Source organism: Xyrauchen texanus, chromosome 15 (genome assembly GCF_025860055.1).
Source record: "Xyrauchen texanus isolate HMW12.3.18 chromosome 15, RBS_HiC_50CHRs, whole genome shotgun sequence".
Taxonomy (NCBI): Eukaryota; Metazoa; Chordata; class Actinopteri; order Cypriniformes; family Catostomidae; genus Xyrauchen; species Xyrauchen texanus.
Window position 1 is genome coordinate 21,147,532 of NC_068290.1, and position 20,608 is coordinate 21,168,139.

A 20,608-nucleotide genomic window follows, 5' to 3' on the forward strand; every position below is an offset into this window, starting at 1 on the left:
TATATTTTAAGAAACCCTTCAAATGAAACGGCATTGATTGATTTCAGAGGCCACTGGAATGACATGCCCTCTTTGTATATAATGGCATGTTCTAACACACTGGTTTGTTGTGGGTAAAATGAGCATAAGTGTTCAAGCACATGACAAATTTGTTGAGTCAAAGTATTGTGCTCTAGATATTACCCCTACTGTTGTCATGTTTTGTAGTCTGACATAAAATGGTTCTCTCCTTACAGGTGTAGCGGAGGTATGGACTGTAACTGTGTAAGTGACCTGCTGCTCACGCCACCTGTCCCAACCCTCTGGACACCAGGTGAGACTTTGAAAGGTTTTATTTGACTGGATACATTGTAAAAAGTGGGAACCTTCAATTGTAATCTTAAATGAATGGTTCACCCAAAAATAAAAATTATCTCATCATTCACCCTCATGCGATCCCAGATGTGTATGACTTTTTTCTTCTGCTGAACACAAATGAAGACTTTTAGAAGAATATTTCAAGTCTGTAGGTCCTTTTAATGCAAGTGAATGGTGGGCAGAAATCGGGATGTCCAAAAAGCAGATAAAAGCAGAATCAAAATAATTCATAATACTCCAGTGGTTAAATCCATAACTCCAGAAGCTATATGATAGGTGTGGGTGAGAAACAGATAAATATTTAAGTCCTTTTTTACTAGAAATCACCACTTTCTCACATCTTAAAATAAAAGAAAAAGTGGAGATTTATAGTAAAAAGGACTTAAATATTGATCTGTTTCTTACCCACACCTATCATATAGCTTCTGAAGATATTGATTTTACCACTGGAGTCTTATGGATTATTTTAATGCTGCCTTTATGTGCTTTTTGGAACTTCAGATTTCTGTCCACCATTAGTTTGCATTGTATGGACAGACAGAGCAGGGATATTCTTCTAAACATCTTTGTTTGTGTTCTGCTGAAGAAAGAAATTCACACATCTGGGATGGCATGAGGGTGAGTAAATGATGAGAGAATTTTCATTTTTGGGTTAACTATCCCTTTAAGGATCTTTCTCTACATGATCTAATCCTTAAAATGAGTTTAAATACCATTTCACATGTATATGTGTATAAATATAGTTGCACCCTTCCCCCGTCCTAGTTTAATGCTCAAAGTAACCTGGCCTCTGGATTTATGAAGTACTCTTGTTTTAAAATCTTCCCACTCTGCTTCCAGTTATTATGACATGAAACCTTTAGAAGCCTTTATTTTGGTCACACATTATACATACAATTTTATGTATGCATTTTATGATTCTACAGCACATATACAGTGAAATGTATTTGTTTTCACATATCCCAGCTAAGCTAAGCCATGATACGGCGCCCCTGGAGCAGATAGGGTCAAGGGCCTTGCTCAAGGGCCCAACAGTGGCATCTTGGCGGTGCTGCGGCTTGAGCCCCCGACCTTCTGGTCAGTAACCCAGAGCCTCAACCGCTGAGCCACCACTGCCCTGTACATAAATATCTATATAGAACTGCTAAAGCTAGATTCTCTGCTGCATTAGGTGAATACAGTACACCCTATACACATTTAAAAAAAAGTTTTTGCAAGAGCTGAAAATTCTCTCAGCCGTACTCGTTTTTGTATCAGTAACACAGACCAACTGTTCCCACTACCCATCGCTTCATCATTAATTTAGACAAGAATGCTCTTAGCAAGTAACAAAACCAACAGGCTTTATCCAAATCCTTTCACTAACTTGGCTACTTTCCTCAGGCATCGCCTTCCCAGATTGGGCCTATAAGCCAGAGTCAAGCCCAGGCTCCAGGCAGATCCAGCTGTGGCACTTCATCCTGGAACTGCTGCAGAAGGAGGAATACCAGGGGGTGATTGCCTGGCAGGGAGACTATGGTGAATTTGTGATCAAAGACCCAGATGAAGTGGCAAGGCTGTGGGGTATTCGGAAGTGCAAACCTCACATGAACTACGACAAGCTCAGCCGAGCACTGAGGTATGCAGAACATATGTGTGTTTCAAATTAAATGCACGAAGGGTTGATTTAATGCTTAATTGTTGCCTTTTATTGCTCTCTTAAGTCATTCAATATGTATGTTTTAGATAATGTGGTTTGTTGAGTACACAGTGTGTTTGTCTGTGTCTTTTGTGTTTGTATGTGTGTTTATCTTGTCCTTCATCCAAGGGGAAAATTATTTTTTACACATACTACCCTTTTTCATTTTTCACACACGCATTGGCCCCTTCATGCTAGATAGTGTGTGGATGATTTAAAAGTGGCCTTCTCTCTGAACAACATCAATACAGACCAATTTGTGTATTCTTTGAACATCTAAATGGGTTTTGGATGTTCTCTGGCAAGAGGTTCATTTAAATAATACTTGTCAGATACTTGTCAATAAGGATTTTTAAATTAAGTCTAAAATTGATTCTTACCTACCTAGACTTACTGTATATCAAATCTCCTCCAAATGCATATCATCACACTTTTAAAGCTTGAACATCAGCCCTGGTTGAAGCATGACTTGTCAAGTCTGCCTACTTCTCTCTCTCTTATTTATGCAAATAACTTAGAAGCGTATCCATTTCTCATCCCTTCTATTTTATTGCTCTGTTCCCCTTTTCCCCTCCCCCGCCCTCTCTTTAATAGATGCTGTCACTGGCTACTAATTGTTATGAATAGGCGCAGGCCATAATTAGCCTCGTTGATTAGCCTTGCTCAATTGCTCAATTAAGGGGCACAATTGCCATACAAAGTAAAAGCGTACAAATTATTGTGCTGGCAGATTGCATCGTGGGTACTCATGTAGGCTGCTGGACTCGGTAAGGTGAAGTCAAGCATAAAGTGTGCTGAGATTAAAGAGCCTAGCTCTCATGCACAGTTGAGCATCCTCAAAGCTCTCTGACACTCATGATGAGTACAAACATGTGATGGTCAGAGGAAAAGACTCAAAAGAGACTAGATAGATTATCTATCTCTTATTTCCAACTGGGTTCACACTCACGAGTCGTGTGATGCTGAGGGAAATCAAGACGGTTAGGTTTGCTCATCACCGAGCAGGAGAGGAAGCTGACATGGCTGCCATTCTTGAATGAGGGCCATAGCCCTGGAAAATGTTTCAGTGGAGTTGGAGGCAGCCTTTACCCCTGTAATTCACACCACTAGTGATTCATCAAAGGAAGATTTTAAAAGACCCCTAACATTCCTTTGTGCTCAGATTGTGCTTTCTTATACAGTGATTTTAAATATACACTGAAAAATTGGTAACCTTCAATTGTTGCCTAAAAGGGATGCAAATTCTCTCATCATTTACTTACACCATTCACTTTCATTGAAAAGACCTACAGAGCTGAGATATTCTTCTAAAAGTTGATTCAGTGATGTTAAATAATATTTTTGGACTTGAATAAAACCAATTAACTGGTTTTACTGAGGTGAAAATGTTCCATCTGACAAATTAATTAAACCAACCAAAGAGATTTTTATGGATTAGATCAAGTCACTTGTTTTTAGTGTAGATTAAACATATGACTTACTTTTTGTAAAAGTATGGGACAAGCATCTGCCGTTCCTCCTGTTTTCTGTCCTTCCTTCTTTTCTTTCATTTATTTCTACTTTCCTCTGTCATTTTTCATGCTGCAGGTACTACTACAACAAACGTATTTTGCACAAAACTAAAGGCAAGCGCTTCACATACAAGTTCAACTTCAGTAAGGTGGTTCTGGTGAATTACCCACTGTTGGATATGGCCAGCTCTCCATTCCTTCTGGCACAGAACCACTTCAATGGAGGGGCATCCACACCGGACTGTAGCCCTGTCACACCCGAGGTACAAGGGAATACATTTTATAAAAGCACAATATAAAAAGAACAAACAATTACTTTACCTGAACTGATCGCAAACGAGGATGGAATTTACTGCCTGCTAGAATAGAAAAATTAATGCAGATGAAAAAACCTGAGGGGATGACGTGCTCTCTGATAATAACAGCTCTATTGCCTGTGTTTAATGATTTATGTTTTTTTTTTATCCATACTGTATAAGGCTGTCTGTATTACCTTTGATGTGAGGGATCAAGCTATTGATTGTACAGAGTCAGTCAGTATGTAGGTATTTTTCTACATAGGCTAAGGATGAAATGTTAATTATTTATTATTTTTTATTAAAATGTATTTTATTCTCTCTATTTTTTTCATGGCCTGTAATTTGTCCAGTAATGGTTTTTAACCATAATTTGCCTTCAGTCATTCTTATAGTTATCATCTGAATACCTGGGGCTAAGTAAAAATTGGTATGCCCTATATACAAAGAGACTGAAAATAGGCAACATTTTATCAATAAAAATTGTGTTAAATCTGAAACCTCCATTCCACTCAGTTCCACCTGATGTATTATATCTTGACAGACATATTAATCATTACTTTAGCAAAAATTATGCTCTTTAGTATAAATATGTTGTTGTAAATTTACTGCATTAAAAGGTAAGTCAAAATAAGTCTGATCTGTTTCCTCAGTTATCCCTAATGCTGTGATTTTTGAAAATGAAATGTACTTCTAATTAATAGAGGCAACAACACAGGTCATTCTATGAGAAAGTTATCTGCTGTACATCTTGACTAGAGGAGACTGAAGGAGACAGGTATAAATAAAGAGAAGGGAATGAGAGAGCCAGAGGTGAAGAAGAAAGTAGACAGAATGTCACAGATGGCGTTAAGGAGCCTTAAAACAAAAGAAGACATTATCCCTTTTCTCTCATCTGTCTTGGAAGGCGTAGTCATCACTGGCATCGATTGAAAATGAAAGAAATGTGTGAAATGAAAGAGAAGGTGGGGGTGTCAGATCAGTGCATCGTAATTAATGCGGTTTTGTTAAGCAATCGAGATTACGTAGCTTGGAAGTACAGTCCCGCCTTTCCCACTACGAGAGAAGTGTGACAGAAATTATTGATCACCTTCATGCTGCTAATAAAAAGAAAAAGAGAAAATCTTTATGTCGCTCGTCTGCCAAGACTCTTGTGATGACTTCCAGGTTTCCTTTATTGAGCTTTATCCCCCACCACCCTTTTCTAATCTGCTCCCAAAAGTCATCCTGCATTTCTGGAGGCTAACCACAGGCTCTTTTTGTGGCCTACTCTGACTGTCATTTTACGGAATCTTTAAAGGGATAGTACACCCAAAGGTGAAAACGCACCAAGCATTTACTCTCATGTTGTTCCAAATTTGCATGACTATTTTTTCTTCTATAGAACACAAAAGAAGAGGATAGGCAGAATAACAACCTCAGTCACTCTTTATTTTCATTGTATGGAAAAAAGATGCAATCAAAGTGAAGTCTCTCCCAAACATTCTGCATACATTTCCCTTTTGTGTTCCATGGAGGAAGCCATACAGGTTTGAAACAACATGAGATTGAGAAAATGATAATTTAAATTTTAATGTGAACTATCCCTTTAAGACAAGACAATTTTTTTTTTAAAGTTTCTAAGGACTGAGTTAGATAGATCATGATAGCTTCAAATTTATATTCATTCTCATGTGGGTTTTGATTCACTTGCAGTTCATAATTGGTCCTTCCGTCCCAGCCAGATCACTTATCATATTATATGACTTAAACTTGTTAGTTTTTTGACATCAAATAACTATATCAATGAATCATTATGCTAATCTCATTAGCTATATGGAAAACAGACTGATTTTGTTATTATATAATTATTATTAATATTATTATTTTTAATAAACTAGTCTGTCATTTTAAACACTTTATATGCACTTTTTAAAATTCATTTTATAAACCAATTACTCTTTCTTTCCCACTCCCTGTCCTTTGTTTACCTTGTCACCCATTTCATCTTTCACAGGCCCTTCAGTCTTTATTCCCTCGTTTACCTGAATCGGGTCGAGGGCCTTCCCTGTTTGAGCGTGGCGCAGGGGCCCCAGGGCCTGAAGGGGATAAGCTGAGACTGGACACTTTCCCTTTCTTCAGCTCAGGTGAGACATATACAACTACACATTAACATATCTATAATGGATGTCCTGATACGGGTCCAACACTGTGCCCATGCACTCTACTCCAATACCAAAAACCGATATATCTGATGTGCGAATATCATTCTGTAAAAACAATCAGTACACAGATAAAAAATCATGTTATGTCCAGTAGTGATCATAAAACCACAAAGGCTGAGATTTAATGAGATAGATATATAGTTTGTATGTGCTGCGCGCTTCAAATTGAATGTGTGGAGCCGGTGTTGTGCCGACATCGGCTGCACATTCCTTTTAGAGCTTCTTGGTTTGTACATGTAAAACACCATTATGAGCATTGCACCCTCTGTTTGTAGCAGATGACAGCGAGCAGAGCGCTAATTAACTTTTTATGCGAGGCACATAAATAGTGGTGGTGTGGTAGTGGTATAAAGCACATAACTGGTAATCAGGTAATCAGAAGGTCACTGGTTCAATCCCCACAGCCACCACCATTGTGTCCTTGAGCAAGGCACTTAACTCCTGGTTGCTCTGGGGGATTGTCCCTGTAATAAGTGCACTGTAAGTCGCTTTGGATAAAAGCGTCTGCCAAATGCATAAATTTAAATGTAATGTACATACAGACTTCATATTAAATTTAATTTAAAAGTAGCCTTTTGTGGTTTATTAATCACATTGGGCAGTACGGACCTGCTTTTCTGGAGGTGTGAAGCTACTGTCAAATTCTTACAGAAACGGAAAGGAATTCACTCCAAAATAAAAGCTTCCACCAAAATAAAATCTAAATTTCAATGTAAAGCAGTACAATATAAATATATCACTACTGTATAGTTCTATAATATTCAGTGTAATACTACTACTACTACTACTAATAATAATAATAATTCAATATCTGTGATGCTCTTTTATGCAGCACTTTTCTTTGACAATAACAATTTTGGATTGTGCTGTGAGGTTCTTGATAAAAAATTTTATAAAAATAATACAATATGACGTTTATTAATTAATTTTTCTATTTTCGTTTGATTAAAGTTTTAAAGAATTCATTTATTTAGACACCATTTAATGAAAAATGTTAAATAAACTGTTAATATGGAATACAAAAAAAAAAAAAAAAAACGGGTCTCATAACTGTATCGGCGAGTACTGAAAAGAAAGTATCGGTACTCGTACTCATTCTAAAAAAATGGTATCTGGATGGAAGGACAAATATAACAAATGAAATTGAGAAAATTATCAATATTAAAATGACTTAGGGAAGACTTGTCTTTTCTGTAAGTGTGTTAAATTCAGATTAGTGATTCATTTGCACTGTGGGTGATAGATTTTTTTGTTTTCAAATAATATTATTTATTGGTAATAGTGTTTATAAGTTCTTTGTTTTTAAGAGTGTTAGTATCCATTTGCATTTTTACATGATCATTTGCATTTCTGCACATAAACTACTGCAGTTTAGCACCTCCTCATTGAGTGTTTAAAAAGCTGTGTGTGTGTGTGTGTGTGTGTCTAATTGAGGGTGCAGGCTTCAGTTTGTGGCCTGTGGGTGCCTATTACTGTGTTTTCATAAGCAAGTGAGGCCTGCCTGACTGATTCAATATTCATGTGTCTGCCAGCTACTTCTGGCCCTACATACACACACACACTAGCACTGTCAAATTAGCCCTGCATATCAAATAACAGAGAGAGAGAGGGTGAGGAGATAAATAGAGAGGGAGAGTGAGAGAAAAAGAAAGAAAGAGAGTTGGAATAAGGAGGAAAGATTAATGGGAGGGGAAGGATGATTCAAAAGCGAACATTTGAAGAAAGAAGCGTTAGGAGGATAGAATAGTTAGCACTGGAAGCAAAAAATAATTAAAAGCAATGTACAGTATTAGGAGTGCTATTTCAGTGACCTCCCCTCTTATTTTTACATATAAAAACATTATCATGGTAACAATTTACTCTAGTAAAAAAGACAGTACAGTATTTGTTCACATCAGTTGATGCAATAGATAACAGGAACTAACAATGAACAAATCTTAAATCATGTTAATTATTACAAATATTAATACATTTTTTACATTAAAAGTTGTATTTATTAATATTAGTTCATGCATTATGAACTAATATGAACAAACAATAAACAATATTATTTTGGTAAATTAAAAGAATGTTCTGGGTTCAATGCAAGCTCAATCAACAGCATTTATTTTGATTACCACAAACTATAATTTCATCTCTGCCTTTATTTATTTAAACAAAAATCTGGGATTTACCTGCATTACGGCATTTACCATGCAGATTACAGGGTTTATCGCCGTTACATGGTTATCACAAGACAGTATTGCAGTATTGTCTATAAATGTAAACAGAAAATGTTCATTAGTGATTTATCACACTAAAATGTTAACATGCATATTGTTACGTCTTGTGGCTATACTTTTAAAACAGTTTGTATTATGTTTCTGGATTGGCCCCATTTGCCTCCATTGTAAGTGCATTATTGAAGCCGCAATTTTTGCTCCTTTTTTTAAATAAACAAGGGACGATTCAAAATTATTTTTTGAGCAATTAACAATATGCCACAAATGCTGGCGATTGAGCTTAAGTTGTATTGGACCAGGAACATTCCTTTAACATTAATCAAGATTAACAATGCAGTAAAAAGTCATTGTTTATTGTTAGATCATAATACTTAATGCATTAATTACTGTTAACGAATAGAATCTTATTGTAAAGTTTTACCATAATGATTTATATTTCATTCCTCAAAAAAAGCAAGCTTTGTGTAAAATTTACATTTTTGTGACTTAATATAAAATTGTAATGATAATCTATCATTCTTTTGAAATATATGACTTATAATGTCCTTCTAGTTCCAAAACTGGAACCTGTGCACAATATTTTCTATTTTCAACTCATTCATACCATCTGTACAGAGGAACTTTAACATCTGATCTTAAACATTAACACTGATTTCCGTTTCATGTTTGCCAATTTCTCCCACAGGGGCCCCTTGTTACTCTAAACCTCCATCCCTGTTGGGTCCTTACGCAAGGAACACCTCTTTTGACTACCCCTGGGGCTTCAACCCCTATCTCCCAGGGGCCTTTTCTCTGAACAACTGTCCCAAATTGCCCCCGGGCTCCCTCTACTCCTCTCACTTCTACCCTAACCCACTACAGTCCAGCTTGTCTCAGCTACCACACCCCTTCTCCTCTCTTTTACCCCCCGGAGACACCACCGTGGCAGAACGTGCACAAACAGGAGGAACCAATGGCTCAGCAACTGGTCAGCCTCCTAGACTCTGCATCCCACCATACCCAGGGACCCTGTCAGTGGGTCGGACTGAGCTGGGGAATGGTGTTACTGGTGTAGGCGACCGGGAAAGAGGGGAATCCAACACCGGGTTAGGCCTAGGCCTGGGTTTGGGTTTGGGCAGTGTTGGAGTGGGAAGTGGAGGAGGAGGTCGTCAGAGCCCTTCTGAGCGGAGAAAGGGTGTAAAGCAGGATCCAGAGTCTGACTCTGAGCTGGAGATCACAGATCTGAGCGACTGTAGCTCCGAGAACGAGAACGAGCCAGACTTCTCTCTGGGGAAGGGGCCAGGGCTTGGTGGTTGCTCGCAACTCCTAGAGGCCAAATCTGGGGGCCTCGGGGGCGTCTTGCCCCCTCTATCCTCTCTTCCTCCACCTGTGTCTCCACATCCCCTTAAAAGCCTGGTGCCCCTGACTCCTTCACCTCCATCCCTCTCACCCTCGCTCTGTATGGTTGACAGGCACAGGGAAACAGAGACACCTAAACATATTGCTCACAGTTAATATGTCCTGTTGTGTGATTTTTGATGTCTTGCGGGTTCTCTCTTTCTCTTTTTTCTGTATTTCTATACCTGCATTTGTGAAATAATGCTGTATATGCCAATATGTTTTTCTTCTTTTGTTCTGGTGACTCTTCTAAAGCCACTTCTTGCTCATGCTGTTCCAAGATTAGAGAGTGAAATTGTATGTGTTGAGACTCTTAATGCAACTTAAGTTTTGTCATTTTGAGATTGTAGAATTCAGAGTGAAAATACAGCACAAAAAGCAACCTGTTCAGATTATAATTAACTAAATATCTAAAGAATTCTCATTCTCTCATCCCTGTTAAGATTAAAACAGTGAGATTTTAATTTAATGCCCAGAGAGCACAGTAAAGGAATATGCATATATTTTAGCTGTCACTTTTTGAATTTCATTGCATTTTGGTCCAGCTGATAAAGGTAGTAAGTTTGTTCTATTTGCTGTACTTCACACCTTTCCATAAGTTGTTAATGCTAAGCTCTGCAATACAGTATTCGGTTGAACAGTTTTAACAAGCAAAATGCAATAATGGCAACACTGAATTTTAAGTTGATTCAGTTGTGTTGCAATAAAGCACTTATTTGTGTTATATTGTGCTGATTCCAAGGGATTCAGACAAATATATTGTCAAACATTAAAGCCCCCCATAGTTTCTGAAGAGCTTATTTATTTATGTATTTGTTTATTTATTCAATGTTCATGTTCAGTCCATGTTAAAATGTCTTTTTTTAAACTTTTCAAAAACTTTATGAGACTAAAGAAGAGACAGAGTCAGTACTGCTCATGTCAGTGAATATTTAAAGTTTGTATTTATTTAATTGTATATATTTTATGATTGTGTAAATTATGTTTAATTACTATTACTATATGGGATAGTTGTATTGGTGTCATTTTACTCTGTACCTAATTGAAGATTGATATATAAGACAGGAAAATGCATAAGTATATATGTGTAATGGCCCAATGTTGACAGAGAAAGAGCACTCGTTTTTTTACATTGCTCTTAAGGATGGAGTTAAGACAGGGAAGTGTGTGGAAAAAAATCTGCTCCCTCTAATTGTGCTCTGTGGTAATTTTCTCATAAAGTTCAGAATGACCCTTCTGGACTGAGTTATGCCACTAGCCTAATAAAATAAAATAAAAAATAAATAAAAAAATCATTCAGCTTGCGTGCTGTGCTGTAATGAAAAATATTGGGTGCAGCACATGTTGAGAAATCTGTTCATTTGTTCAGACAATGTTAATTTGAATGTTTATTAGGTTTGATAATAAAGTATGAATGTCCAATTTGAATGTAAAGATAATAGGAGCAGAATGATGCACATAATTGAATAGATTTTCCACTTAAAACAATTCAGACAGTTTGCAAAATGTGCTTGTCCAGGGCTAAAGTGATTTAACTGAGCAGTGCCAACAATATCCTTAGATATTTCTCTGATTGGTAAGTTCTTGTCTGATTTTAGATAAGAATTTAAAGATGAAGAGTTATATGACAGTTGGTCCACAAGCCCTTGACTTTTCTTGTACTAAAGGAAATTGCAGCTGTACATAGACTTTGTGTATTTGTGAATACACATTGAAAAAAAATACCATTTACCTTACAGCAAACCTTTTCTTTGTTATATTGTGAAATTTAAAACAGAGAGGATAAGTAGAACAAAAAAATGAACGAAGAGTAAAATCTTTAAGAGCAATAAAAATTATTCTGGAGATTTGATTTTAAGCGTATGGATTTGTGAAGATGTGATTTCATTTAAAGTACATCCCACCTCAAAGTACAACAGGTCTAAAGGCACATTTAATTTGATTTTCTCCCCAAACATTAAATAGCAACAAAAACCTGATCCACAGGATCATTTCGTGTAATGTCAAAAGTTGGATTTTTAGGTAATTAGATCTAATATTTAATAATTGTTAAATGTTGCAAATGTATGTAGCTAATGAGAATCGCTGAAATTAACACATTTATTTTTGGACAAAATACTTATAGTTTTTTCATGTGATTTAAACAAAAGTTTTATTTATTTTTTTAATAACTGTCCAATAAGTGAAAGGATAGTATTTAGTAATAGGATAGTAAATTCTGACCTATAATTATTGTCCCAACTTTTGACAATAGGGAGGGGGTTTACCCCAAAATGTCACCTCTTTTTTTTGTATGATTTTTAATCAAAACATCCTTCCGTTATTATTTATTTCACACACATTGTATTGCTCCATCAAATAATTTATAAAAATACATTATTTTTGATTAATCTTTATACACTTTGTGACCAGAATTCGACCTTAATTGCCGAACTAGAGAAATGAAAATGCGTAAAAGATGAAAAACAACTGGAGGCCTGCCATAGTTCCTGCGCATTCAGCAATGCGCGCACTGAGAATAACATACAAAATTAGGCTATGATGGCTGAGTTATATATAAATTAATAAATCGTGTGTATGTGCATGTTAATACCACAAGCAGCCGTACAGTCCCTGAACACGCGTGTCCCAGTCCAGAGAACCACCGAAACATGGAGGGGAACAAATTTAACGTAACACTGCGCGGAACCATACGGGCATACGTGAAGCGGATCTTGACATTTTTGGGCATCTTTCGGCCTCTGCTGGTCGCAAGTCATACAGGAAGAGGCTGGGGACGGCGAAAAGTTACGTTTCCAAACTCAAAATACACATAGCTTTCAGTCGATATTTTTTTTTGCCTTTACTTAAATAATATAGTCCTGCTTTTGTATTTGCTGTCAAACACGGCGCGCTTGAATTTGTCTTCACTTCCGCGTGCAATGTTTTTTTCCAACGACCTACGACAACTTTAGAACAGGAAGCCTTCGCGGGCGCTTGTCGCTTCATCTGACCTTATAGAAGGTAAGTTTTAAGCTTAAACTTCTGGATTACAGGAATCGAGATTGCTGTATGACTTATGACTTTAGTAATTTCATATATTTTTATTTGTGTAAGTAATGGTGTGATTTGACGTCGCAGGGAGTTTTCGCGTGTTTGATTTGCATGATCCGCCGAGCGATCCTGCCAGTTTGTCTTCGTTCAGTGAGAGGAATTATGTGTTTTGCTTCAGTGTAACCTTTTCCAGCATTCACATTATTTCAGTCGAGCCGCATCCTTATTTTTAACCCATTATATCTGCTTTTCGCTTATTCCAGAAGCTCTGCATAAGCAAATGAGCGGCTCTGACAGCTTAGCAATTGTAAATAAATGTCTCGATCCGTGAAAACGGCTGTATTTACAGTACTAGAGCAATGTAAGCAATACCATCGTTTGCTTTATAACCTTTTGTTATTTCACCGGAAGCCTTTGATCACCAGTGACACGTCATGAGCTATAGACTATAATTCATTACTTCATTACATTATACATTAATAATAAGCTGATTATATCAACTGCAGTTCTATTTGGCCTGACTGACAGGTCACCTCAAAGTCTGTAGTGTTTGTCCATACATAAAGAATAGTTTTTATCTTCATAGTCAGCTGTGTATTTTTGCAATAGTTATATAAGCGCATTATGTCAAGGTAAATTGATGCAGGCCATTGTTTACATTTGATGTTTGGCTTCCAGGTAATTTGTTGTGTAGAAAACCCAATGTAGGCCATTGCATTTTTGGGTGAGGAGCACTTAAGAAGCATCGTTAGTCTTGATGTAGTCCTTAGCTACGACCATCTGACAGCTAGAGTGAACTGGGATTAGATTAGTCTAACCTTCATGGATTAAGGCTGGTTCATATTTATTGGACGCATTTGAAGAGAAATTGCAGTCATCCGTTAACTTGCCTGTATTCCCCTGTCTGCTGCCTGTACACTCTTCTCTTCCCACCTTTGTTGTAGGAAAGCTAATCATTCTGATTGCTTGTTTACTTCATATTGTAGCAATTTGGAATTTCAGACCCTCTTTTGTATTGAGCCATGGCTTGTTTGGACTCAGCATTCCAAGAAATTTGTGTCACCTTTAGAGTGAGTTTTGCTTGAATCCGTTGTCAATAAAAATCATTTTCAGAACTTCTCAAAATGCTCAACTGACAGAATCTCTAATCCTTTTTAAATTCATTATTGTTCAGATTAATCTGTACTGTGGTAAAACTGAAACATGTAATGCACAAACAAAAGCATTGTTATACCTGGAGCAGTTTGTGGTGATTATACGATACTGAACATCATAATTGGGGTAAAAAAGGAAGACGATAAAGTCACTGGGACGCAAACAGGTTTAGGTCAACAATACAGAGCTTAAGTCCGTTATGGCTGTAGGTGGTGAAGCCCATCATAAAGGGATTCATAATTACTGTATTACTGTTGAAAAGCTGGAATGATCAACCTGTCCAGGGCTCCAGACAAAAAAAAGATTTAGGAGCCATTGGCTTGGAGTCGCAAGTTAGAATCCAGGCCGTGCTGAGTGATTCCAGTCATGCTTCCTAAGCAACCAATCGGCCCAGTTGCTAGGGGAGGTATAGTCACGTTGGGTTAAACTTCTCATGGTTGCTATAATGTGGTTCTCGCTCTTGGTGGGGCACATGGATGCCATGTAGAATAGCGTGAGCCTCCACACGCGCTAGGTCTCTGTGGTAACGCGCTCAACGAGCCACGTGATAAGATGCGGGGATTGACTGTCTCAGATGCGGAGGAAACTGAGATTCGTCCTCCGCCACCCGAATTGAGGCGAGTCACTACGCCACCACGAGGACAGTGCATTGGGAAGAAAAGGGGAGAATAAAAAGAAACAAGATAGAAAGCCTAAGAAATGGAAGACGGCTGATAATCCATTAATCAGAAGTTTAATAAACGGTATATATAGTTGAGAAGATAAGTTTGCATCCCCTTTTGGCTAATAAATGTTCACACCTCTTTCATATTTTGAAATAGAATCTACATTAGATATTGCCATAGTCTTTCTTTAGTGTAACTAGATGGCCCAGACACAGAGACTACAAGAGTGCAAATCGAATACAATCCCAGATGCAGTTTATTGTGCTACTCCAATCCCAATCAATAATTACCAGATGAAGAATTTTTTTTTTATAAAATACATGACTTTTAAAGGTGCAAAATGTAAAAATTTTCATGTAATATTCGGCTATTTTTTTTTTGCCAATGTGTGAACGGCTTGTAATGCAACTTAAAAATAAGCCCTTCCCGGACATCCTGGGTTTGCCTGTTAAAGCCTGTAGACTGATTTTTATGCGAAGGGAGCAGGTCGCTTTTACCTGGAAAATCCAAAGGATGTGACGTTTATGCATCCTTCCGAGAGCCTTGCCTCAGTAAGAGCTTCTCTTCTGCGTCTGCAGCACTAGGTAATGTTATCTAAGAGATCGATTCCAGCAAACGTCCGGCTCCCAGCACAACACCGACTCCTACACAAACTCCAAGTAAGCAAAATTAAAAAAAAAAATAAAAAAAAAATGTATATACTGAATTCCGTCTGGCTAAGCAGGAACATTATTGTGGTAAAGTGAAAGTTAGAGTGAACATCGGTAGGGCATTTGATTCCTGGAGGAAACTCGTTTTTGGGGATCAATACCGACCTTGAATTTTTGTTCATCTTATTGGATATGTAAGCTTACATAACTGCAAAGCATTTGAAATATAGTGCCATAAGTATTGATCTGTGTAATTTTAGCTAAACTACAATAAAACATGAAATTAATGCTAGACAATGTCCAAGATAATGCAAAAAGACTAATTCATTAGTGTAACTTGGTTATACAGAAAATATATACATTCTGTTATTATAAAATTATAGTGCATCGATATATCAAAATGACAGTTGTGATGGAATCACATCAATACTGAATTGTGACAACATATTTATAATGTACAGTCTATTTTATAAACAGCTACTGTCATCATCTAACAAATTTAGCTAACAGCTATTGATAAAGGTGGCTAGCTTGCGAACGCCGGCATAGGCTATCGGATAAATGCAGTCAGTGTATCATGCAAAGGAAAGTGATTATTTCAAACTCTTGCATAGTCAGACCTATATCCACACTTTGTTTTAGCCCTGTTCCAGCACTGGAGGATCAAATATAATATAAAGTCTCAAAGTTTGTAGTAAAAAAATCATAAATGTTTAATTTTAATTATGCTACCTCATCTATCAGCATGATGTCGGTGGATCACATTCAGTCTCTTTGTACGTTACATCATTGTTTTGACCAATGCTAGAGTGCCTATGGAGTGTGTGCACGAGCAACAGGTAGTGACTGCAGTTCACTTAACAGCCACAGGTGTCATTAATAATAAGGGTTTCTGAATCTTACATACTGCACCTTTAATTATAAAGAAGACTGAAATACACATGAGATTCTTATTTTGAAATGTCTGCACTCCCATTTGTGAGTTCACTGATGGCTTTTTCGCTGAGAAAGTGAATCTGATTCAAACTGCTAACCGGAGCTCCTGAGTCCAAATGTGATGAATTAATTAACTCTCAAGATGATATCTGACGAAACTGCATATAAACGCACACAACCCAACAGTCTCCAATGGCGACTAGATTTTAAATTATTGTCGCAATCAATTATTTTTGGTCGCACATTTTAGTAGCAATCTGGAGCCCTGCTGACACTTAATTCAGTTGGATCATCTTTGTGATTCAACCCTGTTTGCATTAAGGATCTCTACGCAAGCTTGCTAATCTAGAACCTGTGTGTTCATTCTCTTTCCATCTGTGCAATAATCCTCATTAAGATATGTTAAACACAAATCCTAGATTTTGATCTTTAATGTTTACGATGTGATCCAGCAGGTCGCTTAAGCTGTTTAGATTAGTATACATTGGTGTGAAGTATTACAGGCTTTGCTTCCAATAACTGAAGCAATGGGGGTGCCTTACCACTTCCTCTTCCTGCTTTGTCATCACTCACTTCTCTCTCTTTCTTTATCTCTCACACAAAGAGGCAAGTACAAGCTTGTCCAGACTAAAGCTACCGACTCTTTCCTTTGAAAGAATGCAGACTATTTCATTTTGTATCCCTCTACCTACCTGTTTCTCGTTTCTCGCTGTGCTTCTCACTTTCTCTCAAACTTTGTGTAATTTAATCATAGAGAGTGAGTTCTGTGTTTGCTTCTTAAAGGTTGAATAAAAGGTTGTAGATCGTTAGCCAGTAGGAATTATAGCATGATGCAAATGGGAAATTATTCAATTCTGTCACAATGTTTCACACCGTAAAAGGCTGGTCAATTCGATTCTAATTAATTTGTGTATATTTCAGTTATAATGTTCATTTTGCTCACAAATTAAATGGTGGTTGACTATTTATCGCTGAGGCGATTAATCGGCTGATATTCTGACTTTTTTTTAATTATCACATTGGCCGATACATTTTCTTGAGGGTGCTGAGAATCACCTGCTTGCATGTGAAGTGACAGACATGTAAACGACCAGTCACAGTTAATTTTGTTGTTACGTGCATTCTAATTTCTCTCATTCATTTTAATAGAAGTGGTCTCTCTGCTAAATAGTCTCTGGTGCAACTTCAAAGTAAAAGCGCTTCACGTGTGCTATGAGTAAATGTCTTATTCACTGTATGTACAAGTGGTTTCATTATCTATTTGTTTGAGTAAATGTGATTGCTGATGTTGGACATGCCATCCATGGTTGCTGGACTACTGTGTGTTATTTCCTTCTTCCTAATATATTAACAATTTCTTCATGTGCAAATAAATTTCTAATATTTTATGACTAAACAGAAATCAGAAGAAACTGCTATCTACTATTTAAAATACAATATTATTTTTTATATATAATATAAATATTATTTATATAATATTAATGTATGTGTGAAATTGAATACAGTACTAAATAAGAGTTTATAATTTTTTTTTTTTTTTTTTTTACTATTTTATGTTTATATACTATATTAAATTGTGTGCTATATCGGCATTGTATCGGCCACCCTGCTCTCTGGATCTTGGTATCGGCCATTAAAAGCCCATATTGGGCGACTACTAATATGAAATTATTTCTTTTTCAGCTAATGCTATTAATTAATCAGGGTAGGGATGAGCATTTTCAAGTAATTTTAGTCGAGCACTGTAACCCACAAAAATCAAGTGATTGCTTAAAATCAAGTGCGCACAAGCCCTCAAAAGTGAAGCCAAAACATCTCGATCGCCCCCCGATGACTGGTCCTAGTATAGGTCATAAACCCCGCCTCCCCATGTTATTCAATGGGACATGAGACCAACTAAACAATTAAATTACAAAGATAGTTTCTGTCATTTACTGTAGTTTCTATCACGTTGATGTAATTTCAAGTGTTTGTTTTCAAAATAAGTTTGTTTTTAGTTAGTTATTTGATGCTATAAAGACGGTGCTGTACCATCATGATTGACAGCTGTGATTGACAGGTTCTCTGAGCGAAGTAGTCACTGAAGCATCAACGGACTTTTTTTCGGGATCTTCGGAGGACTGAGGAGATTGGAGCTTTAAATTTAATATAAAAATTTGTATAATTAAGTGTTTCACACCATCAAAAGTGCAGGGGCGTGTGCTTGCGATTGATTCAGCGAGAGTGAGGGCGGGGCCTTGATTTCGCGGCTTTACTTCCTGCTCACTACTGCGCAGGTCTGGTCCCGAAATCGCAACTGCGCTGACTTAAGTCCCAAGATGTCAGCGCCATATCGGGACACTGGCGGCTTCAATTCTCACCAATGGAAAAGTGCGAAGGGGCGTCGTCCATTTTTTTTTACAGTCTATGCTTAAAATGAATATTCTTAAAATTTGCTACATTTAAAAAAAGTTAAAATTAACAACGATGACATGTACGTGAAATGTATATTTTGTTTTATTCAAAAACATTATCAAGAACAGTTTCAATAAGGTAACTTTAACAAAATATTATTTTATTTTTGGGGAAAAAATGTTATTAACAATATGCATTAATAAAAATAAAAAATATAATAAAAATAAAGATTTCAAAGTAAGAAACATTTGCAGTCACCTAAAGCTTAGAAACAAAGAAACCAATGCTTACAGCATTAGGTTCATGCACATAAAGGCATCATTCACATTTTTATCATTTCACATGTTATTATTAAGAAAAACAAATGTATAAGTTGGCTTTTTATTCAAATGATAAAAGAAAAATAATAAAACAAGAATGATAAAACAATCGCTGCCGTCTTTATCTAGCGAAGTGGATTTACAGGTTACGAAGTGAAGTGGATTTACAGTTACCCAAAGTAACCATAAGTATTTCAAATTGTTCATATCATAACAACTGGAAGCAGAGCAGGAAGATTTTAAAACATGAGTACTTCGTTCATAAATACACATCTTACCTTCATGCTGGGATACACTGATGTTCCTCTGTGCTCATGAAACTCACAAAATACAAAGTCATTAAAAACACTTCTGACCATCTTGTGTCATCCATCACATTATAGGTCAGGTGAGATTTCTTAAGTGTTAAATCGGGACAGGGAAGGGGTGTATAGTTATTACACACACACATACAGACACATACATGTGAAAGTGAACGTTTTCTTTTATATTCCATTTACAACTATTTTAATCCCATTTAACCTTTTAAAAATGTGGGGTGACAAATTGTTTAAAAAAAATACAAATGTAATTTATTTTATTGTCATGAACTTGCATGTGAAATAATACAAGCTTTCACTGTTTTAAATTACATGTCAACTACATATTTTAACACTAACCTAAAATAAAGCAGAATTACACGTATAACAATTTAACGCTTGTATCATGAAAAAGTGCAGTGTGTCATAGCTCTCTGAATGTGATCTGTCAGGTCCAATTTATTTTTCCAATTTTGAATGTTGGAAAAACAAACATTTAAAATGACAGAAAAACACCTCACGAGCATTTTTATGTATTTATGGGGTGTGAAAAATACTTTGTTCACCCACACATAATCCATTTAGATCGACTCTTCTCATTAGTTTCAATTAAAACTAGTAGTTCAGAGACAAAACATGTAAGCGCAGGCCGCTGAAAAGTGACGGGCTGAATAAATTGGATAAAATGCTATCTGCCCGTGTTCACAGATTTAATGCACATACACACATACTGGTCGGAAAAGTTTCTCATACCGCTTTGCAGTTTATTTCCTCCCTACAAGAAGATCCTCATCTGTTGGTTCTCTTACGAGAGGTTCTCTCGTATTGCGTAAGCTAGCTTACGCTACGGGAAAGATTCATCTTTTCTGAGATATTGAAGCCAAAAAATTATCCTTAATTTTTGTATCCATTGTCAACGCAGTGCGGCAGCTGCAGACCTTGAGCGGGCTATCTAGCGAGCTCATAGGTTGCTCTGCGGCAACTGCTGCAGCCTATAGACGAGCTTAGGCGAACTCGCATCCAATGAGAGGCGTCCGCACGCTCACTGCATCAAAGCCCGCCAAAATGGGCGTGACTAGAGTGCATATAAGCGTAGTTCGTAGGCTGGAACCCTGATTTTTTTCATCTCTTCAGCGAACCTCTTCGCATCACTGAACTGGAACGCCGTTCGAGGGGCATCAAGCAAGCGTGGACAGCGCTCGAAGAAGCCGGCCGTCTTCGCCACCTTCAGCCGTCCTGCGAGCTACGCCATCCGGCGACGTATCCTTTTTAAAAGCAAGCTAGTTCTTAAGAACTTCACAAAAGAGTACGAGCGTCTTTTTTAAGATGCCTCGCTCCACTTGCGCCTCATGCCGCGCTCCTCTCAGCACCGGAGACCGCCACATCATCTGCGCTCTCTGCCTGGGACTGGGGCATGCAGAGCTCGCCCTCGCCGAAGGCGGATGTGATCTCTGCGAGGAGCTGCCGATGTCGACCCTGCGGGCTCTACTCGAAGCGCTCAGGACCGAAGC

At 37.3% G+C, this 20,608-nt stretch overlaps 2 protein-coding genes across 4 annotated transcripts in view; both read left to right on the forward strand.

The window, feature by feature from the left end:
* The first annotated feature begins 249 nt into the window (after window positions 1-249).
* On the forward strand, window positions 250-9,762 carry LOC127656469 (ETS domain-containing transcription factor ERF-like). The gene is made up of 5 exons (XM_052144811.1): window positions 250-313; window positions 1,741-1,975; window positions 3,623-3,809; window positions 5,839-5,968; window positions 8,954-9,762. The coding sequence occupies exons 1-5, from the start codon at window positions 250-252 to the stop codon at window positions 9,760-9,762; spliced, it is 1,425 nt and encodes a 474-aa protein (XP_052000771.1).
* Window positions 9,763-12,371: 2,609 nt separating this feature from the next.
* The window catches only part of LOC127655620 (rho guanine nucleotide exchange factor 1-like), a 61,692-nt gene continuing 53,455 nt past the window's right edge, over window positions 12,372-20,608 (forward strand). For all 3 annotated transcript variants that reach the window (XM_052143504.1, XM_052143507.1, XM_052143505.1), the window contains exon 1: window positions 12,372-12,648. The gene's annotated coding sequence lies outside the window, so the exon portion shown is untranslated. The remainder of the gene's footprint in view (window positions 12,649-20,608) is intronic.